General features: G+C 37.1%; 1 protein-coding gene across 1 annotated transcript; it reads right to left on the bottom strand.

Moving 5' to 3' along the window:
• Window positions 1–5,326: 5,326 nt before the first annotated feature.
• On the bottom strand, window positions 5,327–8,586 carry LOC131168105 (uncharacterized). Its single transcript, XM_058127312.1, has 7 exons — window positions 8,225–8,586; window positions 7,855–8,122; window positions 6,906–7,103; window positions 6,118–6,769; window positions 5,901–6,007; window positions 5,745–5,804; window positions 5,327–5,654 (listed from the first exon to the last, which is right to left on the bottom strand). Exons 1-7 carry the CDS (start codon window positions 8,396–8,398, stop codon window positions 5,599–5,601), a joined length of 1,515 nt encoding a protein of 504 aa, XP_057983295.1. The 5' UTR covers window positions 8,399–8,586; the 3' UTR covers window positions 5,327–5,598.
• Between the last annotated feature and the right edge of the window lie 18,084 nt (window positions 8,587–26,670).

The raw sequence follows: 26,670 nt of genomic DNA, 5'->3' as shown, positions 1-26,670 counted from the left end.
GGTTGAGGCATATGGTACTTTAGCCATGAAATCTTTTTCTTCACCTGTCTGGGGAGACTGATCCTTAGAGAGACAGAAGTGACCTCCCAATGGTGTATTTACTATTTTGGCGCTACTCATGTTAAACCTCTGTAAATACAGCTAATGTACTCTGACTAAAATAACCACAATGTTCCTTGTTGCTTATCTCTAGAGATCCGCATCCCAAGAATCTGTTTTGTAGGACTCAAGTCTTTTATGTCAAACTCCTCTAACAAATGCTGCTTCAATTTTCTGATCTCTTCTATATTTGATCCTACGACTAGCATATCGTCAACATATAACAATAGGATAATATAGCTAGTACGATACCTCTTGGAGTAGCAACAATGGTCGGCATTACACTTCTGAAAATTTTTCCTCTACATACAGCTGTCAAACTTCTTGTATCACTGCCTAGGAGCTTGTTTGAGACCATACAAGCTCTTCTTCAATCTGCACACGAGATTCTTTTTACCTTTAACTGAGAAACCTTCTAGCTGTTGCATATAAATTTCCTTATCAAGATCACCGTGAAAAAATGTCATCTTCACATCCAACTGCTCAAGATGTAAGCCTTCTGAGGCAACAATACTCAAGACAGATCTGATGGTTATCAACTTCACAACTGGTGCAAAAATATCAGTGTAGTCAATTCCTTCCTTCTACTCGAAACCTTTGACTACTAACCGGACTTTATACCCCTTGAATCCATCATGCTCTTCTTTGATCTTGTACACCCATTTGTTGTGAAGAGCCTTCTTACCTTTGGGAAACTTAGCTAGTTCCCATCTTTTGTTGGAGGTAAGAGACTTCATCTCGTCTTTCATTGCAAGCTCCCACTTGCTCAAATCTCCTGCCTGACATGCTTTAACAGAGCATTCAGGTTCTCCTCCATCTATAAGAAGTAAATGATTCACATACCTCTTATTTGGTACATGCTGCCGAGAAGATCTCCTAAGCTCTGGAGTTAAAGTAGGATGCAGTGGTGCAACAATCTGCTCCACAGGTTCCTCTGCCTGAGGATTCTCGGTGTTCCCCTATCATGTCCATACACTTTCTAGGACATCATTCACATCTACATAGGTTGCTTCAAACTCTGTAGATTCTGTTGTGTGTCTATCTTTGTACATTACTTTTTCATCAAAAATCACATCTCCGCTTCTAATCACCTTTTTGTTTTCATTATCCCAAATGCAATACCCATATTCATCTCCACCATAATCGACGAAGGTGCATTTTCGAGATTTTGGATTAATTTTATTCCCAACATGATCATTGATATGTACATACGCAACACAACCAAACACTCTCAAATGTGAAAGTCTTACCTCTTTACCGCTTCATACTTCTTCTAGTAGTCTATAGTCCAATGGTACTGATGGACTCCTGTTAATCAAGTAAGTTGCTATATTGACTGCTTCTGCCCAAAACATCTTTGGTAAGCCTGACTGCATACGCATGCTTCTACCTTTTTTTGTCAACGATCTATTCATCCGCTCGACTATGCCATTGTGCTGAGGCGTACCTAGCACAATTTTTCCATCCTGATACCATGCTCATAACAGAATTTCGTGAACCCGATGTCATCATACTCACCACCGTTATCGGTTCTTAGGTTCTTGATTTTTAAACTAGTTTCATTTTCAACCATTGCTTTCCAAATCTTAAAATCATCAAAGACATCATATTTGTATTTTAGGAAGTAAACTCATACCTTCTAAGAATGATCGTCAATAAATGTCACGAAGTATTGCTTCCCAGTTATGGATGAAATTGTCGTTGGTCCCCATACATCTGAATGGACTAGCTCAAGTCTCTCCTTCTTTGGAGTACTGGTGTTCGTCTGGAAACTGACCCTCTTTTGTTTCCCAAGTATGCAATCCTCACACGTGTCAATCTTCACTGACTATAAATCACTCAACTTTCCCTTTGAGTGCATCACCCTGAGTCCCTTCTCATTTAGGTGTCCAAGTCGTTGATGCCAAATGTTGCTATCATCATTTCCTTTAGCAACTGTAATAGACATGCATGCATTAAGGGTTACATAAAGAGTTCCACTTTTCTTCCCTCGTGCAATCATCAGTGCACCCTTCAAAATCTTTCATTCATTACCAATGAATGTTGTGTTATATCCTTCATCTGCTAGTTGACCAACTGAAATCAAGTTCTTCCTCAGATTGGAATATATTTGACATCTCTCAGCTTCCATACTGACTCATTCATCTTGATCCTCACTGTTTCCTTGCCGATTATGTCGCAATGTTGATCTTTGCCAAGGTATACTTTACCGAAGTCACCTAGTGTATACGTCTCTAGGAAATCTCTACTACAAGTGACACGAAACGAAACTCCAGAGTCTAACACCCAAGACTTATTTTTGCTCTCCAAAGAACAGATCAACATATCATCATTTTCTGAAGCAACATTTGTTTCTGTCTTCGCCTTTGTCTCATATTCTTTCTTCGGACCTTTGCATTGGTTTCTGTAATGACTAGTTTTCCCATAGTTCCAGCATTCTATATTCTTTGTGCCCTGGGAACCTATGTCCTCATAACCTCTAGGATTTTTGGATCTGGACCATCTGGACCCAGATTTGTCGCGATTGTTTGATCGTCCATGTCTGCTTCCTCTGCCTTGACTTTCTATGTTCAAGGCTAAACTCGAAGTGGAACCATGGTTTGACTGCATTCTGATTTCTTCCATCAAAATCATGCTAACGACTTCATCGTATACTAGTTTTGATTTCCCTACGGAGCTACTAATTGCAGTAATAATACTATTCCAACTTTTGGGCAACTGACTGAGAATCAATAGGGCACAAATCTCACTATCAAATGTAATCCCAATTGAAGCGAGTTAATCCGAAAATTCGTTGAAACTATTCAAATGCCTACTAAAACTTTCACCTGCAGACATGGTCATAATAAATAATCTTTTCATAAGATGTACATTATTAGCGGCTGACGACTGCTCGTACATGTTAGAAAGCGCATCCATTAGAGACTTGGTGGTTAATATGTGCTTGATATTAAATGCCACAGACTTTGACAACGTCATTCTGATAGCTCCAAGAGCTTTTCGGTCAAGCAACTCCCACTTGTCTTTGTTCATAGATCGTGGCTTTCCCTTCAATGGTAAGTGCAATTCCTTCCCAAACAACTAATCTTCAATCTGCATCTTCTAGAAATCAAAATTGTTGTCATTAAACATCTCGATCTTTGAGTTCTTTTCGTTCAACATCTCTATTCGCTGATCTAGACATGGAATTAGCTCAAATGAACAGCACGATTGGATCCGGAACGGTCGAAATCCTTAGAAATGGTTTAAGTCTAACGAAAAACAGCTTTGAAATGACTCCAAAAACTTGGTCAAACTTCTCGATCAAAAAAGGTCAACTTAACGGAATATTCCCAAACTTAACGAAATATACATACCGTAAGTGGCGTCGTTACTTGATGTCGTTACTAACGGCGTCTGCTGATGTGGCAAGGATGGGGTCCACTACTGACGTGGCAATGACGCAACACTGTGGGGCCCACCTGCTAGCAGATTTTGTTCGTCCCATTGTAAGTCTCAGCTATTGACGTAGCAGATGACGTGACGTGGGCTCGGGGTGACGTGGCGATTAACTGGGCCGCTTACTCGGTGCCACGTGGCACTGACGTTGCTGATGCAGCACTGACGTGGACAGGTGACATGGCACTGACGTCACGTTATCTTCAACCTTCCGTTGCTTCGCCAAGCATTTGTCGACACGTGGGTACGCATGGGATGACCTACCAATTGTCTGCCGGCGCGTGGGAGCACATGGACATGTCATCTGGATATTGGCGGCACATGCAAGCACGTGCGGTGTCATCTAGGCTCCTTTCGAGCTTCGGTTTGCACCGTTGGCTTCATCTCAACGAGAGGAACACAGTGGTGCTCTCAAAATGCAATTTCGAGACACTAGACAAGGCTCTATTTTTCGGTGAATTTCTCCAATCTAACGTTTCTACTCCGAACCAGGCTCTAATACCGCTTGTTAGGAATCTACGAGCAATAAACACATGCCAGAAAAATAAGAGACACCAGAAATTTACATGGTTCGGTCTAAATTGACCTACGTCCACAGAGTACACCACAATCCACTATGAAAACGAGATAAAATACAAACTCTCTTCTCAGCTCTCTCTACACTTTTCCTCACGCTCTTTTCTACACTCATTTTCACTTGCACACACTTCTCTGTTTATAGATGACTAGAGAAATTACAGTAAATGGCGAATTAAATTGTAATCAATTTCGGCTTCAATCAATAGCCGCGAATAGCTGCGAATTACAGCTCAACGCGGCTCAACAGCTCACACGCGGCACCAGCTCACACGCGGCACCAGCTCCAACTACTCAACAAGGGGTTCCCCCTATCCCCATCATTTTTCAAATTAACAACTCTGAAACTCCCAACTGGTGAGACCAAACCTCCAACCTACCTATTGACCTTGATTCCATCACTAGCATTGCCATTGCTAAACCCAGAGACATTTTTTAAAGCCTTTGGTTTTGCTCAAACAGACTGAGGTATTACTATATCTAAATAACCAGTCTACATGCAATATATGCCAATTTCATATCAAATCAAAAGATGTTTGGACCATCATGGAGGTTGCTCATTATTGGAAGTCACCGAAAATGCGCTCATTGTTTTGGAGTTGTATGAATTATTCCAGCTGCAATGTCTTGGTCATTCACACTAGTATTCAGGTTCATCTGTCTACCTCGTGGGAAGCTTGCCCCCTGGCACTAGTAATTGGAGGTGCACACTTGTGATTGGAGGTACAAGATGTCATTTGCTCTAAATAAGAACTGTGGCCACCCTTCAATATTAGGAATGTGACTGGTTCTATTAGCTAGAGCAATCTGAAGGTAACCAATTGATCAACGTATGCCAGTTAAATGAGAAGATTTCCAAGCACTTGTTTTATCCTTTGCATACAATAATTTTTTTTGTATAGCCATTTGTGGCGCATGAATATAAAATAATCCAAAAGTTGATTGTGTAACAGTTCCAAAGACTAGGGCACAAGCAGTTTACTAAGCCCTTTAAGCAAGCCCATAGCAAAGGTCAATCGGGTTTACCAAGCAACTGGCAAGGGCTAACTAAGCCCTTTTATAATTTGGGGCACTTGTTTATGATGGCAAATTTAAATTCAAATTTAAATGAATAGGTTTTTGAGGCATCTAAACAATGAATTTTTAAATACATGCATTTTAAATTTCAAATTCAAGGATTTAAAGTACACAACACTATTCCCAAGCATAGATGGAATGAAATTTAAATACTTCCATATAAAATTGGTACCACGACCTTCATCCAATTAAATGTACAAGGAAAATAGTTTGGTAGATGAAAGGTAACAAGTAGCATTTTGGCTGAAACAGGTAAATTACCAATCTGAGGCTGAATCACAACAAAAAAATAGGTTATGACAATTTGTTTACAACAATTTAATTAGTCATCTTTGGGGCAGTATACTGGTACCACATCATCTGCGGCTATCCTGTTGCACGTCAGCCTAAGAGTCATCATTAGATGGGTCAGTTTGTGGTGAGCAAATTCTCCTGATCCGAAGAAGAGCTTCTATGAGTTTTAGCTGCAATTAGAATTAACTCATCAATAAGCCTAAACCCTACAGAGGAAAAAAGAGAAGTATAATGAAATAGTAATTCAAGAAAAGACTTACCTGGACTCAAAATTCTAATGCATTTCGTTTTGGACAAGACAGAGGTCAGCACTTCTTGTCCTGATTGTCATAAAATGGAAAAATCAATTTTCTTGGGTGTGATCATACCATATGGATGCAATAGAATGAAATCAATTAAAAGATGAGTTTATTCACCTTGTATGTTCATATCTTTCTCCGAAAGAATTTCAGTCACAGTAGATGAATGCTCACATAAGACTCTATTATCCACAAAATGACCACCATTGGTTTCATGAGGTGACCTGCATATTATTCATAGAACACCAAAAAGAAGTAATTAGGCATTAATGGACAAAATAATGGAGAATAACTGCACTAAGATAACTGGATAGTTTGGATCAGAGGATGATACCCTGCAACAGAATCAACAGAGGTCCCCAATCCAGGCTCACAGGAAAAACCAATTCCTTCACAATCAATGTCAAAATCAACTAGTAGTTCGGAGATGGAGAAATCTGCACCAAAAGCTTCAATATTGGACAAATCAATGTCAAAAACCTCCATCTCCCTTCCAGGCTCAGTTGTTGAATTTCCATCAACATTTGGCTTCTCCAAAGTCAGTGGTGCATCAGAACCATCAAAATCTAGCCTTCCCTTCACATGATCCCTCTTGCTCGGCTTCCTGGTGTCTGTTTTAAGTGGTGATGGAGAAGTATAATGGCTCCTACTCATAGAGAAGCAAGATATTTGCTTTGAAGGGCTTGCTTTAAGGGTATCTGGAGAGCGTACAGCACACTTAATGGAGGCAATCTCCCAGGAAGTGCTGTTTTTATTTGAGTTAGCAGAGGGAGAACACTCTAATGGGGAAATAGATTTGTCACTTTGGGAGGATGATGCTTGTGGAGGTGTCTTCGGACCTGATGAAGTGGTGAGAGGGGATGAAGAAGGCTGAGCAAACAAACTCTTAGCTACACTTGATCCTTGAACTAATGGCCCATTGGGTACTTGATTGACTGGTGATGATTGAACCACAGAAAGCCCCCCAACACTTTCTGGACAATTTACTGCATCATTTGATTGAGGAATTGTATCAATACTTGCAATTAGAGTGAATGAAGATATATATATATATATAAAAGAAAAAACTAGAGATGCAAGAAGGAAGAACTTGGATGCCTGAGAAACTTCACAGATTCTAACCTTGGTCTGGAAACTCTTTTGGGCGCAAATGATTATGAGATCGCTTTGCAGGTAGAGTTTCCTCAGGAGCTTTCAACCTCTTCCTCTTGTTTGTAGATGGATGATTTGTAACTGGAGTTGAGAAATTTGTAGGCTCCATACCAGCACTAGATGGGATGGATACAGCAGTTGTAATAGGAGTGTTGTACATGGGATAACCTGATAAGGCATCAATAATTATATCAACTTTGGAAGAATTGCTGGAGCTAATGTATGTTAATAATTGGTGCTGTTTATGCTATACAGCTTTTAAGGTTTTTTGCTAGACACTAATTTATAGTAATGAAATTAGCCAAATGCACATACAGATCCAGTGACTGGAGAACAAAAAGAAGTAATGAGTATTGACTATAACCCGTGAAACTTTGAAAGCATGATCTCTGAACAACCAATAGTTGCTAAGAAAATTCACCAAAAAAAAATGTGAAAAAATAATAAATTCATCAATCAAATCATAAGCCTCGCCCAAAAAAATTGTGAAAATAATAAATTCATCAATCAAATCATAAGCCCCACAACCATACCGAGCACAGCTCAAAAAGTCAATTAAAATCCTCAGTGTGGTTCTAAGCTCGGCACCAATCCTGAATTAGGTAAACTAAACATATTTGGACAATGCCTCAAGGGAGAATTAGGCTCCAATAAATTTGGTTCTTGCAGTTCCAAACTAAACATAAAACCCTAAAATTTGAGCCCTTAGGATAGCATTTTATGAGTTGACATTTACTTCTGGTTTGTGTTACTGTCAGTTTCCATGTACATGTTAAACAACTAACAAGCCCTAAAGAGCATGCTTCACAGATCAGCTTCAAGCATCCTGTGAAATGAGTTTAAGACTGGAGGGTAGCAGTTTTAACTCGATCAGATCACAAAAAGAAGAACGTAATAAATAATAGAACTAAAATGGCACCTGCGGGGGATCCAGCACATGGGTCTAATGGGGAAGCCATAACCATTGATCGTGCGGCAGCCGTGGCTGGAATTGCAGGCGGCACAGGAGGAATGCTTCCGCCGGCGTTGTAAACGTTCATGACATCTTGCATACCCTGCAAAAGGGTACGGACCCGTAGCTTCTCCTGCTCCAAGCGAAGTTTCTCCTGATCGAGAATCACCTTCTGCTCCTTCAAACATATATATTCATCCACAATCGCCCCCAAACTCAACAAACTCTTCGGCGCCTGCAAACCCACCCCTAAAATACTCAGAAAATTTCCACAAAAAAATGAAATAAATAAACAAGTGAAAAAATAAAAAAATAAAGCCCAGATGCATACACAAACCTCTTGAACCGGAGATCTAGAGATGAGAGAAGAGGCTTCGGTTCTGAAAAGGGAACGAGTCTGGGAATAGTTGTTATCGGAGAGGTATCGGTCCACTAAAAAGGCAATCTGAACAGGGGTGACCTTCCCTTTCCCGAGATTTTCTTGCTTCTTAGCTTTGGTCTGCTTCCCCATCCTCTCACCGAAGCGGAGGAAGAAGCTGTAGCCGGCAAATGAAGATCTGTAGGGTGAGAATTGCAGGGAAGACTTGGAAGATCAGAAAGAGAGAAGCAGTAGGAGTTGCAGAAAATGGACATGGAGAGCGTAAAAAAGGAATTCGAACGCGGGAGATTTCGAAAATTTTGGAGGAACCAATGAAAAATGAAATTAAAGAGTTCGTCAGATTTTTAGTTTAGGCTAAGCGGTTTAACGTTGGCACCAGAAAATGGTGAAATTTGTTTAAGCGGTAAAGTACGAGAGATTTGGAAATTTTCGGAATGGCGCTCTGTGCGGCAATTAACGACGTCGTGTTGCTGAGTCAGTTGTGTATAACGGCGTCGTTTTGGGGTGTTTGGATTGTGAATTGTGAATTATGATCCTGCATGTTTGTTTATGGGGTTCAACTATTCCGAGGAACTAGGAGGGGCCAAACGGGTTTACGGGCTGGGTCTGGACAGGTCATAAACGGGTCGGGTTATAAATGGGTTAAAGTTAAATGGGTCACAATTATGTAAACTCTAACCTGCCCATTTAATTCGTTTAAAAAATATAATTTATTTATTTTTAAAAAAAATTAAAATTTATATACAATAGTCATGTCCAATCTAGTGGGTAAACTAGGTAGGCATCTAAAAACATGTTTTCCTATAGCTAGAAACTCCTTTGAAGATATGTAATAGTCAAGTCCAATCAAGTAGCCTCAAAACCCTAAAAACACTTACGGGATCTACACTCATAACAGCGATGCAAAAGTCTACTTAAGCACTGATTACGTGCTTAAACTACGTAATTAAGCATTTTAATCCGAGTATTATGGCTTATATTTTAAATTAAATACCTAATTACTCTCAATATTTTAATAAAGTGCTTTATTTATAATTTCTAAGTTTTATTGAGCAATTTATGAATTTTTGGCATTTTTTTATCGCAAGAAAATTCTTGAGAACCAAAACTAGTATCAGTTTGTAATTCGAGCATAACTTTTTCGTCCAATCAAGACGATTCAAATTTCGAGACAAAGAAGAGAAGACTATTTACAACTTTCATGTTTTGAGTTTCGAGAGAAATGGGCTCTAGGAGAGTCAAAACGGGTTATGTTCGCAGAGAGAAAAATGAGAAAAAAAGAAAATATATATATATATACCATACTTGATGTGACCCCACCATGTAGGTCGGGTCGGGTCGTGTATCCGGGTCATAGGGCAGCCCCTTTCCCCTTCTATTTATTGTATTTTTTCCTTATTCTGTGTGTGCCCTGCGCACCCTCTCTCCCTCTCTACCCTTCTCTTCTCCTTCCTCACTCTCTCCCTCAGTTCTCTCCCTTTGTTTCTTGAGTCTCTCCTCTATGCCTCCCTCATTCTCTTCCTCTCTCTCACTCAGTTTTTCTCCCTGAATGTCCCCTGCTCTCTCCTGAACTCTCTCTATCTCTCGACCCCCCTACTCTCTCCCGAACGCTTTCTAACTCTCCTGCTCCAGCTCCAATTTCAGACCCGAGCAACCCCACTCAATCGTGCACACCATCTACGGCCAACCACCATCTGGCCACCACAGCAGCGGCCCTTCTCCAACACCCTACTAGCAGCCAGAGCTCGAGGCTCCCCTCTGCAGCAACCGAAGCTCCATCTCCACCATAGCAGCAGTCGAGAAGCCGTGACTCTCCACAGCAGCCAGCCACCACAGTCACCACCACCAGAAGCTTGCAAACCAGCCGAAGCTCCACCCTCTTGCTGCCATAACAACAAACCATACCCGAGGACTATCTCTCTCTCTCTCTCTTTCTTCTTCTTCTTCTTTTCTTGTTTTTTTCTTTCTTTTATTAAGTGGTCATTGTTATTTTTTTTTATTGAAGTTAGTTGAAAAAAATTTGAATTTGAATATTATTTAGAGTGTTTTATTATTATTGCAGATTAATTAGTATTTGTTTTATCTAGTAATTTTAGTGGTGAACTTAATTCGTATTATTTAATTATCTTAGTAAGGTTTGGTTTAGTTCTGAAACAAAAATAAAATAAAATAAAATACAAAAGAAAAAAAATAGGAAGTGTTTTGTTTTTAAAGAAATTAGAATAGTCATTCTTTTCAAAATTTAATTTTTTTTTATCAAAACTCGATTTAGTTAGGGTCGGTTTGATTAAAGCTCGTGTTTTTATTGTGTTTCGTTATTGTCTAAGCATTAAATTTTTGTTTTTGTCTGCATTTAAATTGTGATTTTGGTTCGAGTTCTTGATTCTTTTTAAAGGTTTGGTTTTTATCGTCTGCGTATGTGTTTGAATGAGTTTCATTATTGCATGTTTTAGTTACATATTTAAAGTTATCGTCTTTAGTTCACACGTGTTTCGATGCTTGCCTCATTAGACGTAGGGTTTCTGTTCTTGCTATTTAATTCAGTGCATGCTAGGTTTAGGGTTTTAATTCGCATGTTCATTTAATTTGACAAAATAAATCTCAACCAATCTTGAAAATCTCGAATCTGAACTGAGTTTAGTAACTTTTTAATTTTGATTGGAAAATGTAAAACTTGAGATTAAAATTCATTCTCTGAGGAAACGATCTAACCCTTGGGCTGAATATTACACGACAAAACTCCTATACTTGGGATAGCTTCCGAGCTGCTCATTTTTCAAGTGAGTCAAGCACGTTCATATAAGATCAACAATGCACGCCACGCACAAATGGTTCAGATCAACCTTTCATCCCAGGGATTGAGCTTGTAAAGATCGACCACGGCGATGATGGTGATAGGGAGAGGAGTAGAGGAGGCCTTATTCTTGAGGTAGTGAACGATGAGCTCTTTGTCGATAGGGTGGAATTGAAATCCTGGTGGGAGCTGCGGCTTCTGTGAACCCGTCGACGAGTCGATGCTCTCCATTATTTGATTAACACCTCCACGGCTCCACCAGTGTCGATTCCGAATGAAAGGGTTTTTGTCTCCTTTGTCTCTTTTGAAATTTGAGATTCGACGGAGAGCGAGTGAAGGAAGAAGATGAAGAAGAAGAAAAAAAATACCAAAGTAGGTGTCAAAAATGTTAATTCATGGTGACGTTCTTCGATTTGCCACTGAATGGTTTCTCCATTGGAAAATTCCCTATTAATGAACTTCTTCTTCCTCGATCTCTGTCTCCATCTCTCTGCCTCTCTCTATATATATGTCATACAATGATACAACCAAGTTTGTTGTCAGGGTTGTGACGGCCATCCTCCTCGGCCACGCATGCAAATATAGAGCTATTAGAACCGAACGGTCCGAACCCTCATTTTCTTTTTTAATTTGAAGCCACAAATGAAAAAACCCATCTCAGCATCAAAACCCTTGGGCCTTGAAATTAGAACCAAACTGATAGGGGTGGCAAAACTAGGTGACCTGACTCGAACCCGGGGTGACCCAATTATAAACAAGGCGGGTCACGAGTTGACCCATTTATAAATAAGTTGACTTATATAAATTCGGACCCACGGGTCACAGGTCACCCGTTGAGTCTAGACCTGTTTTCCCATTCCTACGAAGAAATATAGATAAATGGTATAAAGGCATTCAAACTCCAAATATGCTCCAAGTCATGACTGGGGCAATGGTCCTATGTTACCACACATGTCGTATGGGATGATTCTTATTGCACATATCCTAATATATTTATCAAATTAAATTCTTTTTTGGCAACTAATTACCCAAATTAACTTCAATAAAAAAATTTCAATTCTTTTATACTTGAATTGTAACACCTCATACTTTTAATTTTAAATGCAATGTTTGATAATAAATTTAAAAGTTTTAATAAATAAAAAGGTTATCATTTACAAGTGTTTGATTTCAGGTTAAATTATTTTATAACGTGGAATTCATAATGTGATTTGACCCAATTACAATTTTCATATATTGTTTTTAGTAATATTAAAAAATAGTTATTTTTTAACAGTTGAAATTGGAATCGAAATTGGAATTGGAATTCACTAGAATCGGATGTGTTGGATTCAAATCCACCTGCACGGTTTGACACAATCAAAACTTATAAGCTTCCTGAAGGGGGTATCATCAATCTCGATACTGGGACGTGGATTCTATCAATAATTAATGTTCACCATACACATAATGTCATCACCCAACTCACTGAGTTTTTTTTTTTAATCCATAAAGAATCTCACCCTTCTACGAATCAAAGTAATAAACATTATATGCACGTGTCCAATAATCATATCAGGATTAAAAGCATAAGCACTCATAATAACCATGAGGTATTAATTGTTTTATATAGTCAATATAAAAACAATTACCCCAAGATGATCATGTTCAATACACACAAAATGAACTAACACAAGGAGTTGGAACTGTACCATTCCCAATAGTCAAGATAGACCAATTAAAACCTTGTGCCACAGTCCTACCAATGGTGTGTCCAATTTCATTTAAGACTGTGAACAATAAACTTATATTCTATAAGAACTGATGATCTAATCTTCTGTGTATAAGTCATACTCTACACACTAGATCACCTATTATATAGAATAAAAGACACACATGCATAATCATTAAATAAATAATGTCAATCAAATATTACTCACAAAGATTCTCATTAAAATGGAATAACTGAAGTTATTAATAAATACTAAAATCGATTATATAAAGCATGTCTTTCAGTATAAATCCCTAACAATCTCCCACTTAGACTCAAAGCCATGTTGTCATACATCTCACTCCCATTCCCTCTACATAACTATCAAAAGTCCTAACTCGTAAGCTCTTTGTAAACGGGTCTGTCAGGTTGCTTGCCGATGCAATCTTGGTCACCATCACATCACCTCTCTGCATGATATCTCGTATCAAGTGATACTTACACTTGATGTGTTTTGCCCTCTTGTGGGTCCTGAGTTCATTTGAGTTAGCAACAGCCCCGCTATTATCATAGTAAAGTGTAATAGGCGATTGTACCGAAGGCACCACTCCTAAATCCAATAGAAAGTTCCTAGCCTCCTTGGCTGCCTCAAAGGTTGTCACATATTTGGCCTTTAGAGTGGAATCAGCAACACATGATTGCTTGATACTCCTCCAACTAATGGCTCCACCTCCTAGGGTAAATACATTTCCCGAGGTTGATTTTCTAGAGTCCTTATCTGATTGAAAATCTGAGTCTGTGTACCTAATGGGTACTAGACTATCTGCCTAATAAACCAACATATAATCCCTAGTCCTTTTTAGGTACTTGATTATATGTTTTAATGTAGTTCAGTGTTCCCACCCTTGGTTAGACTGATATCTGCTAACCATGCCTACGACAAAACAAATGTCAAGTCTAGTGCAAAGTATAGCATACATGAGGTGATTACGCGCTTAAATTGCGTAATTAGGTGTTTTAATTCATGCATTAAGGATTATATTTTTAATTAAATGCCTAATTATGCTCAATATTTTAAAATTATGCTCTCTTTATAATATTTGGGTTTTATTGAATAATTTATGAATTTTTGGTATTTTATTTTTGCAAGGTAAGTTATAGACGTTAAAGCCGATGACACTTCATAATTTAGGCATAATGCCCCCATCCGAGCTCCGATCAAGGTGATTCAAAATTCTATGGAAAGCTGAGGAACTTCTCTACAACTTTTGTGTTTTAAGCTTTGAAAGTTATGGGATGTAGGAAGGCTGAAATCAGGCTTGTTCGCTGGGAAACAAAGAAAAATAAAAAGAAAGAAATAAATAAAGAAAAAGAAAAAAAATAATTGGGTTGATTTGACCTGGCCATGCAGCCGGGTCCCCCTCTGGCTTGTGCACTGGGTAGGGTTTTCAAAGGGGGTTTCTCTCCTTTTATTTTTTTTTTTGGCTCTCCAGCCAGCCTCCCCTCTTGGCCTCACTCTCTCGGTCATTTATCTTCACTCTAAATTATCTCTTCTTCCTTTTCTCTCCTCTCTTCTCTCTTACTTCTCCCTTTGACTTCCTCTCTCTCCCTTACTTCTCACCTTTCTCCTATCTCTGCAACTCGATAAGCCCCAGCTGAAGCCCTCTGCAACTGCTGCACACAAAGCCACCACTGCTGCTACCCTTTCTTCTTGGCTACGTGCTACTTCTCTTCCATCCTCCCTTCCCATATGATGTTTGTTGCGTCAAGGACAACCCGAGGAGCTCATGTCTGTGCTGCTGCTGCTGTCATACTCGAGAGCTACTCCCCCCACTACCTCCTGCTGCTGCTTCTCCTCAAGTGGGCTACTGTAATACGATTAGCTTGCTCTCCTTCTCTCTCTCTCTCTCTCTTAATTCAATAGTGTAGAATTAATTTTTTTTAAGAATTTAATTTATTTCAATTCTAAGTTGGGATTAAATTTTTGTTTAAGTTAGTTCTTTAATTTAAGAATATTTTTATTAGATAAATTTTTTCTCCATCTCTCTTCTTTTATCTCTCTTTCATTCTCTCTTTTCCTTTAAATAATTGTTTAAGTATTCCTTGCTTATTTAAATTGTGTTTTTATTTAAGTCTTGAAATTTATTATTTCTGTCTGGTCATTATTAAAGTCCAGTTTTTAATTTACATTTTGTTAAGTTCTTGATTGTGTTAAAAATTTAATTTTGGTTGCATTAGTGGTTGATTGAAGATTTTAAGGTGGAATGCTTAAGTTAATTAATAAATTTTTTGTCTTTAGGTTTTTGTCCGAAGTTTCAAACATGGGATTTATTTCTTGCTTGAATGATTAAACGTAGGATTGTGTTTGGTATTTAATTTTTTCATCATCTATTTCATTGCGCTTGTTTCCCGCTTCTCATTGTTAATTTAGTGCATGCTAGGATTCATAAATTAAATTTCACGTTGTTTTAATTTCATAAAAAAAAATCTCAAACATCCCAGGAATTGAATCTGAACTGTGTTCAGTAAACTTTTTATTTTCTTATTTTTTTTGGATTACACAAAATTTGGAATTAAACTACATTCCCTGAAAAGACGAACTAGCCCTTGGGCTAATTATTACACGACTGAACTCCTATACTTAAGATAGCTTCCGAATTGCTCATTTTTAGAATGAGTCATGAGGTTTCTTACTGCTGATGCATAAGGAACTACCTTCATGTTCTCTACCTCAATCGGTGTTTTAGGACACTGATCCTTGGATAGAGAGATTCCATGTCTGAAAGGGAGAAAACCTTTTTTGGGAATCCTGCATGCTAAAATGGGTAAGAATCATATTGACATAAGTAGCTTGTGACAAGAACAACATCCTTTTCTTGCGATATTGCAAAATCTTGATCCCAAGGATGTGACCGGCTTCTCCCAAGTTCTTCATGTCTAACTATCCGGATAACCATACCTTAACCAAAGATAATACCCCCACATCGTTTCCGATGAGTAAAATATCATCCACATATAGCACTAAGAATACCACCACGTTTCCATCATGCCTTTTGTATACACATGATTCATTAGGGCATTGATCAAAACCATAAGATTTAATGGCTTGATCAAAATGGATGTTCCAAGACCTAGATGCCTGCTTAAGTCCATGGCCTACTATTGCAAAACGATCTGGTTGCATCATATAGATGCACCCATCAAGACTTCCATTAAGGAAAGTTGTCTTGACATCCATTTTCCAAATTTCATAATCGAAATGAGATACAATGGATAAGAGAATCCGGCTAGACTTTAGCATGACTATTGGTGAGAAAGTTTCCTCATAGTCGATTCCCTCTTTTTGAGTAAACCCTTTCATAACAAGCCTAGCCTTGAAGGTTTCCACCCTCCCGTCTGCTCCTCTTTTCTTCTTATAGATCCACTTGCATCCGATGGATTTTATCCCTTCAAGTGGCTCTACAAGACCTCAGACTTGATTAGAGTATATGGATTCTGTCTTTGATTTCATAGCCTTCTACCAGAGTCCTACATCTTTATCTTGAAGTGCTTCACAATAGTTGTCATGTGCGGTATCTAGTTCATCAAGGATCCTATCATAAGACTCTCCCGAGAACATATAGTAATCAGGCTAGTGTACAACCCTACCACTACGATGAGGCACGTTTTGCTGTGTTGATCCTGATCCTTGTGCATCGCCATTCTACCATGGTTGTACAACTGACGTATTGATGGTAGTTGCACGTGATGGGTCAGACTTAGCTCAAGTTACGACATTCCTCCCACTATGACGAGGCAATGGGATGTCAATAACTCTATCTTGTGGTGGTTCTTCTTGTACTATTGGTATAGATGGTATATATCCTCTCAACTCTTCTAGAACAACCTACTTTTGGGTTTATGGTTCATTACATAGTCCTCTTCGAAGAATCGAGCATTGGTGCTAACAATGACCTTTTGATCCTTAGGATAATAAAATAAACCACCTTTTGTTCCTCTAGGGTAGCCAACAAATAAACGCACATTTGTCCTTGATTCCAACTTATCTATTTTCCCTTTTAGCACGTGTGCTAGACTACCCCATATTCAAACATGCCATAGACTAGATTTGTGCCCAGCCCACAATTATGTGGGCGTAGTAGGTACTGTTTTATATGGGACCAAGTTCATAATATCGGCTGTTGTTTCTAGTGCGTGCCACCAAAACGAATTAGGCAACTCATCATAGATCTGACCATATCTATAGGAGTCATATTCCTTCTTTTTTCTACACCATTCTATTGTGGCATACTAGGTGCAGACAATTGGGATTCAATTCCCTCCTCTGATAAGTAATCCACAAATTCTCCTAAGAGGTACTCGCCACCACAATCAGATCATAGTGTGTTAGTACATTTACCTTGATGCTTCTCCATTTATGCCTTAAATACCTAGAGTTTCTCAAAGTATTCAAACTTACGACGCATCAAATAAATATACCCATACCTTGAGTAATCATCAATGAAAGGAACAAAATACTCAAAGCCACGTCTAGCCTAGATATTCATGGGACCACACAAATCAGAGTGAACCAATTCTAATGCCTCTTTTGCTCTATAGCCTTGGGCCGAAAAGGGCCGCTTGGTCATCTTACCTTCTAAGCAGGATTCACAGACTGGTAGTGCCTCCACTTCTAATGAACCTAATAATCCATTTTGAACCAGCCTTGAAATCCGTCTCAGATTAATATAGCGTAGGCGTAAGTGTCAAAGATAAGTTTGGTTCAATTCAGAATGTTCCTTTCTCTTACATGGTAGTTTGTCAGTGTTATTCAATTCATTTAGTTGCACTATAGGAGAAACATGATTAATAATATAAGGACCATCCCCCAATGTACCATAATAGATAAAACATTTATTTAACTTAATAACAACTGAGTTATTAAAATAAATGAACTATCCGTGATCAACCAACTTGGAAACTGAGATCAAATTCCTTCTAATGGAAGGTACATGAAGAGAGTCTTTCAATATTAAAATCCTATCTCTGCCCAAAGAAATGTGAATATCTTCTACTGCAACTACTAGCACTCTCCTACCATCTCTCAGAAATACATAAATCTCCTTATCACTTAGCTGACGGGTTTGTTAAAACCCCTTTGTTGTTTTGTTTGGTGAAATAAATTGGACATTGTGATTTCTAGTGCCCTGACTTCTTGCAGTGAAAACACTTGCCCTTAGTCTTTTTCACTCCATCCTGCAGCTCACGTACTACTGGAGGAGCTCCCTGTGGTTTCTGAACCTTTTTTCACAAAAACAATAGTTGGCTTCCTGATGAGACCCTCAGCAGCTTGAAGCTCTTTAAATAGTTCTGCCAATGAGTAAGAGAGCTTGTTCATGTTGTAGTTCAAGAAAAACTACTTGAAAGAGTCAGGAAGTGACTACAGAACGATATCAACCTGGGTTTCCCCATCGATTTCAGCTCCAAGGATCTCTAACTCATTGAGAAGACCAATCATCTTCAAAACATCATCCCTTATTGGGGTCCCTTCTGCCATAGTAGTATTCATAAGTTTCTTCATAGCAGTCTACCTAACAGCATGATTTTTATCCCCAATTTCTTTGAGGTTCTGCATATATCATAGGCAAAAGGCATAGACTGATGCTGATGTTGCAGAACATTTGACATAGATGCCAAAATGTAACACCACGTCATCTCAATAGCCTTATTCCACTTCCGGTAAGCCTGGGTTTCCTCATCGGTTGCCCCTTCACTGGGTTTCTATGGACATACCTCTACGAGTACATACTTGTATTCCTCTGCAGCCAGTACAATGTCCAAGTTCCTTTTCCAATCAATATAATTAGGTCCAACCAATTTGTTTTCTTTGAGAATAACAACCAGGGGATTGAAAGTCATTTTAATCCTGAGAATCACATATTATAAAAAAATATGAGGGGCAATAATAAACTTTTAATTCAATTAAAAGAATATGGTTCCCTCTACCAATATTTTCTTTTAAAGAATTTGTCAGCAGCCTAACACACCATGAGTAGCATACCTCGATAGGAGGTCGTCTACTATTCAAAAGTTGTATAGATAGGTGAGGGCCTATTAATTTTACTATCTAGGCAAGTAACTATGCCAAGCAAAATCAAACTGCTGACTTAGCCTTGGTCTTATAAATAATAGTAGTAACTTAGATGGTGAGGATACTATTATTCATAACAAAGTGTATACCATCACATAATACTAGACCTATTGTCCCGTAGTGAATCCCCATATGAAGAGGTGGCCCAATACTAACAATTACTAGAGTTTATACTTGGTGAGTCTGTAATTAATTCCATCCTGTTAGCCTTAGTGGCTACACCATCATTGCTTAATTTGTTTTGATGATATTAACCTATATGTTGTTCCTAGTGTTTTCCTATCTTTGCAGATCATGTTTAGTACAGGTACTCATACATGAATTATTGGATCGAAGGCAAAGATCAGACCGAGTAGATGTCAAGAAGGAAAGATCAAATGGACACGTACTCGGAATGACCCAAGCACAACCAAAGAAAGCTTAATTGTAGAATTATTTGTAATAAGAGTTGTGTGAGGTAGTATGTTTTGTAACTCTTGCGAGTGTGTTTCTTGCACGATTTCTGAGTAAGAGTTGAGCAAAGCATATGCATACTAGGACACATGAGTTTATAGGATTGCACTAAAGACATAAACACAAACTCACCCTTCATAGCTTTCTAAGTTAAAACAAGAGTTTGTCAAATGAATCCTAAAACTCAAATATGTTTTCAAAGGGACAAGTTTTTAACATCCTAATTTTAAGAACATTTTTATACTTAGTCCTGATTGGTTTAAAACAAGTTTAATGTCCTAAAGGTTCAAATAAAGTCGAGTATATTTACAAAAGGACATCCTAAGCATATAAGATATCAAAATGGGTTTTCAAACGTGTTTTATTAATTAAAATATCTTATATTCAAAAGGAAACTCATTTGGACAAGTTTTAATCTTCATTAGACTTAATATATTTCATATAATTTTGTCCAAGAATGATTTGAGTCATTAAAACACTTTTTGACAAGGAAAAACAAAGTAATCGTCACTACCGTAGTGCAGTCTTGAGTCCTGAACACCTTACGGTATTTTGGGCATAAATTTTTATAGAAAAGTCCAAATGGGACTATCTTGATGTCCCTGGAAAGCTAAGACAAAATTCCACAACTTTCATTTTAGTGAATTTTTCTGATTCAGGACCTCGTTGACGAAATTCAGATTTCGTCGACGAATTCTGGGCAAAAGCGCTCCAACGGGCGGAAAACGACTAGTTTGCCAAATAAAATATTTTTTCTTCCCCCCAACGGCTAGTTAACGGCTCCTAAGGTTCTTGGGCTATAAATACAAGCTATTAGAATTGTATTAATAAGGTTTTGAAGGTCTTTGATCATTGTTAGTAAAAAACATCATTTTATACAAAACCTAGCACATTGCATATTAGTTCTTCATTACATGTGCTCATTCTCTCTTGCTCACTTATTGTGTTTGATTCAATTCTTGAGAGAATAGTGTGAGGTTTGAGTTGTAAATCATATTTGCTCATTGTAAGGAGCATTCTTTGTAATCTTCCATCTTCTTGTGAAAGGTTCTTTGTGAACCAAGTTGTAAGGTTCTTTGTGAGCAGTAGGGATTTGTTCCTAAGTTTGCAAGGCTTGCTCCTCTGTGGAAGGAGCGATTATAGTGGATTGTAGAATCCTTGGCTTGGTGCTAAGGCGTGGACGTAGACTTGGTGCCGAACCACGTAAAAATACCGGTGTTGTTCTTTCTCTCCCTTACACTCTTTATTTTATATCTTGTGCATGATTTATATTTATATTGCGATATAATTTCTTGTATCTTGCCAAAAGTTTTTATTTTGTAGAAAAATACGTATTCCGCGAAAAGAGTCTATTCACCCCCCCTCTAGACTATATACTTCGGGTTGGGACTTCCAACACATCCGATGGGGAGGAAGATACTAATATTATAATGACCCAAAGAATAATGATATTTAAATAATAAAGAGAGAGGAAAATGGAAATAGTAAAAATTGGCCGACAGTAGACTTCATCGACGACATGGCATTTTTGGCTCATTGACGAGGGTGCGCTTCGTCAATGAGAAGATACCAAGAGGCTATTTTTTTTTCAGCTTTGAATTTCGTCGATGAGGAATAGTATTCGTTGAAGAATTTCCTTCTTGACCTTGTCGACGAAGTGACGTGGCTCGTCGACGAGGGCTAGTGTATAAATAGCCTAAATCTCATTTTTGGGCTGAAAATTGACGCACAAACCCTCTCTCTCTCTCTCTCCTCCATTTGTCCCTCTTTCCTTCTCTCTAAGATATTAGGCTGGATTCTCGCTGGTTCGATGATCTAAAGCCACCACAACGCACATGGGGAAGTTTTCTACAAACTTACCAGAGTGGATCGTCGATGGAACTACTTTGGAATTCATCTCTAGTTTAAGGTAAGACTTTTTACTCAAAATTTTTTCTTTCCATAGTTATAGGAAATGTTGTATACGAAAAAATACTGAAGTTTAGTTCTGAAAAATGTTGATTTCGGGGTATTAAACGGGGAACCCTACGAGTGCAGGACGAGTGTATTTTAGGGGGTTTCTTTGCAGAAATCAGGTAAGGGAATAAACTATAGCAGTTATTTTTCCATGATAATTATTATTAAATTATTAGAAGAATTATGTTCAGGAAAGTATATATTATATTTTTATATTATTAAGAAAATGCATATTTGAGAAAATACTACTATTATACTGAAATGTATGTATTAGTAAGAAATGCCAGAAAATATGATTTTAGAATAGAATGTATGGTTTTATTCAGCATTGTGTGGCATGAATATTATTTTACGTGAAAAGTATTATGTTATGACAATTTTACGAATAAAGTATGTTTTCAAAAATGATGGAATATTGCAGTACATTATGGTTTCAAAATACATGATAAACAAATTATTTATTCAGAATAATATGTATGAAATGTTTGGCGCAAGACTGTGATTGATAGCCGGCACAAGGCCGTGTATAATGTATGATTTCGGTGCAAGGCCATATTTATGAATGTTTGGCGCAACGTCGCAGATATGAAAGAAATCGGCGCAAGGCTGTATATGTGTATGTATGTATATATGTATGTATGTATGTTATTACAAAAAATGCTATCAATCTATTTATGTTAGACAAGTATATTATCATGTATTATATGTTATCAAAACCTGGATGATAGTTTAGTTTAGTTTCAGGAGCACGGTACTGTAGCTATACAAATCAGATTATTATGTTCAGACTGTGCTAACCACCCCTGCAAGTAGAGGGAGTGGGAGATGGATAGTTGATGTGGCTTTCAGTGTAGAGTTGTAGACGTCCACCTGGAAGTTCAGACCAGGGTGTGGTGGGCTCATCGTACTTACAGACATTTTTAACTCGGCAGTGGTCGGCCAGCCATTGTCAGGTCCCACCGTCGGGTTGCATAACCCATCATGGGGGGTAATACATGACATCGGCTAGCTACACATCCTGGGTAAATTATAGTATTACCAGTTATATCAGACTTTTCATGTACAATATGATTTATTAGAAATTACGAAAGTATATGCTTATTCAATTATGTCATGATGAATGTTTTTTGGCATATGAAATGTACTGTATATGTAATATAGCATCAAATATTAATGTTGCCACACAACTGTATTTAGTTTACTATCCCTTACTCAGAGGTGTCTCACCCCCAACATTAAATCATTTTCAGGAAACCCAAAAAGACCGGCGGATCGAGGCCGCCGTTGAGATAGTGTGATACTACCCCATTAGGAGGGTAAGTTTTGATCTAAGAACAAGAGATTTGTGTTGTGGGTTCCTAGATATGTATATATTTTTGTATTTTTTGGAGATTGTATAAACACAATATTTTGGAATTTAGTTAACTCTGGTATTATGTATTTTATGGTTATGAGAATGTGATTTACATTTACTACTACTTAAGTTTCCACTGTGAATGTCAGATGTGTCCCCGTTACCCACGAGTTCGGATTGACTATATTAATAAATATATTTTACAATATGATAATATAAGCAGGTCGTTACAAATATCATCACATAAAATTAATTACTTCACTATAAACTGATGATGGAGACCATGTAATTTATATGTAATAAATTCACTCATCCACTTAGTTATTTAATTCATGAGGGATACAAACAAGTGTTTGATATTCCAATATTGGTAACTAAAATACACGCAACAAATAAAATTTCAAATTCCCTTAATTTTTTTTTTATAAAAAAAATTATATTATAATTTGGGAATTAATTTTATTCTCTAGTTGTACATGCATAAACGAACATCGAAATTTTAAATTTTACATGCTAATGACATAACACAAGAACAACAAACACGCCAAGATAGCATATATAAACAAAAAATATGATATAATAGATATCTATTATGATCAAGCAGCTTGCATCATAACACCGTGAATCCTTGTTTGCCATTATACAATGTTGGGGCTCGATGAGGGCCCAAGGGCAGCGCTACCGGTGGGGGCTCGGGTGTAGCGCCCTTGAAACCTAAACGAAAAACCGCATCACTGTTTTAGGGTTTTTCCTATTTTTCGCCACTACTATGTGCCACTACCAACCATTTGATCATTATTCCGTAACTAGGGTGCATCAGATTACAAAATCCTATGCCTCCATAATCAGAGTTCACATGCTACGAATCTTGTAATAAATAATTGCAATCACAAAGCATACATTTGTGTGATTGTAATTGTCGGACAGAACGCTACAAAATAGAGGTTAGTGCATACACACGTTTTACCTTAAGCATGCATTGGTTTGATTTTTGAAGAACATGGTATTATTTTCCATATATAGTATCAATCAAGGCTCTGATACCGATTGAAGGGACTTGTGGAATAGCCCTAAGATCCGATTATAGTGCATACGGTTAACAAAAAAAAAAATGATAATGCAAACCCTAATTACGTGATTAGGATTATACTTGTGAGATCTGTCTAGTCTGATCCCAAATCTGATAGTACGAAAATGAGCTCTTGGAGACAACCAGGAATTTTCTACTATATTCCTTGAACACACCTTGCTCCTGAGAGAGTAGGCTCGTAAGCGGCTGTTAAGGTTTTCTCCTCTCAAAAAAATGTCTGCCTCTGTGAAAGTTCGCTCATCGCCCCCTAACTACTAAATGGAGCGCGTGTATATAGGCTACAATAGGGACCTTTGGGCAAATATGATTAGGGCTTCTCACGTAATTAAAAATTCCTAATCCGACTCGAATTCATCCTTAATTATGTTAATTATAATTCATACTACTATAGAATTATAATTGCACTCCCTATCATATTCAAAATTAAATTTCAAGCTCCCATTATTAAATGCTTATTTATCTCCCCACATAAAGATTACATATACTTGTCTATTAAATTAAATTACTGACAATTTAATTAATTGACATATTAATTCCTTGAGACCTTCCACTTAACTTATATGATGTGTCAGATTCAAAATCCACTAGCAGGGTTTGACACAATCAAAACTTATAAGCTTCCTCAATGGTGTATCATCAATCTTGATACCAGGACGATGATTCTATCAATAATTAATGTTCACTATACACATAATGTCATCACCCAACTCACTTAATTTTTATTTTATTTTTTAATCCATAAAAAATCTCATTCTTCTATGAATCAAAGTAATAAACACTATATGCACTTGCCCAATAACCATATCAGGATTAAGAGCATAAGCACTTAAAATAACCATGAGGTATTAATTGTTTTATATAGTCAGTATAAAAACAATTACCCCGATACGATCATGTTCAATACACACAAAGTGTACTAGCACAAGGAGTTGAAATTGTACCATTCCCAATAGTCAAGATAAACCTATTAAAACCTTGTGCTACAGTCCTACCAATGGTGTGTCTAATTTCATTTAAGACTGTGAATAATAAACTTATATTTTATAAGAACTGATGATCTAATATTCTATGTATAAGCCGTACTCTACACACTAGATCACTTACTATATAGAATAAAAGACACGCATGCATAATCATTAAATAAATAATGTTAGGCAAACATTGTTCACAAAGATTCTTATTAAAATGGAATAACTCAAGTTATTAATAAATACTAAAATCCATTATATAAAGCATGTCTTTCAGTATAAATCCCTAACACTTAAAATCGGGCGGAACTTCCAGTTACAATTGACTTCTTCCCACGAGGAAGCTACCTCTTACAAGCCACTGCTTCCACACGAGGCGTAGCTACCTCTCCCCAGTTCACAATCCTAGTCGTAAATACAAAAGATGTGAAATACTTACGTACAAGAAGGTGCTTCTCAAAAACTTATGTGTATAAGTGAAAACCTAAACACTCTCATAAGATATAACTTGAAGCTCAATAGAGTAAAATTTGTTTTTCTCAACACTATTTTTGCAATAAGAGAGTATATGATCTTTGTGTAAAAATATGTATGATGAGTTGTTTCAAAGATTTAAACTCAATGCAATATTTCTCCAAAAATGATTTCTCAAAAATATGTGTTGGAGAACCTAGGGTTTGCTCTCAAATAGCTTTTGCAAAAGAAAGAGAATATATAATCTTTGACAATATATAAGTGAATGTTTCAAATATTCAAGCCCTAATGAAAACCTTTTCCCAAAAGATGTTTTTCAAAGAATGAATATATGGGAAAACTAGGGTTCTAGCTCTTCAATGATAATTTCAAATAAATAAAATAGGAGAGTAGATAAACTTTGAAGAGAAGATTGAATGCCCAAAATAAATTTTTCTTTACCAAACCTCAAGAGCAATAATGCTTTGCAAGTGATGTGAATGAAAGCTCTTGGATGTTGAAAATGAGAGTAGAGAATGCCCAAAAATGTTGGAGTGTGGGAGAATATTGGCAAAAGATGTAAAATGACTTTTAGGCTTGATATATATAGGCATTTTAGGCATATAGCCGTTTTATGACCGTTGGGAGAATAAAGAAATGATTTTATTTTGAAAATTAGCCATTTTATGCCCCTTTGAGTGTTCTGACATTGTACAAAATCGTTGACGGTTTTTTTGGGCTTTCCCAAACCATCGACTATTTTTCCCTGAAAGTCTTTAGCATGAAAGGAATTTTCTGCTACGGACACCTTCTAGTAATTTGGACATAACTTTTTTTTTTTAAAATTTTTTCTGCTACGGACACCTTCTAGTAATTTGGACATAACTTTTTTTTTTTTAAATTTTTTATATAACTCTAAATTGAACGTTCTTGGTATCAATAGAAAATTAAGAGAAAATCCCACAACTTTCATGTTTGACACTTAAGATAAGGAGTGTTTGATAGAGAAAAGTGCTAATCAATGCGACGGAAGAAACATGAAGGGTTTTTTTTCTTTTTTTTAAAGAAACTTGTTTTGGAAAAATGTTTTCATGAAAGTTTATGTGCCTAATGTTGGTCTATAGCCATCCTTGAGCTTTGTATCACATCATGTGAGACATGTATATACAAATATGACTGAAAACAAATACAGTTGAAAAAATTAAATTATCTTCATCCTTTTGATCTTCAACTTCCATGGAATAAGTCAAGTCGCATGCTCTTCAAGTTTCTCATGGCTTTCACAACATCCTTTGCATATGTGCATTCTGAATTATAGACTTGTTCAAGCACTTAACGCACAGATAAAATACTTGGGATTTGTCATCCTCAAAACGGGATTGAACTTATACAGTCAACAAATTATGTCATTATATTATAAAATCTTTATTCAATTAATTTAACATGAAATAATAATATTATAAATATGTAACTATTACATACTATTGTTTTATTAAGCTATATAATAACTATTTTA

This window comes from Malania oleifera, chromosome 11 (assembly GCF_029873635.1).
Source record: "Malania oleifera isolate guangnan ecotype guangnan chromosome 11, ASM2987363v1, whole genome shotgun sequence".
NCBI classification, from domain to species: Eukaryota; Viridiplantae; Streptophyta; class Magnoliopsida; order Santalales; family Ximeniaceae; genus Malania; species Malania oleifera.
The sequence above is the reverse complement of the archived record's forward strand: the minus strand, read 5'-3'. Positions and strand labels throughout refer to the sequence as shown.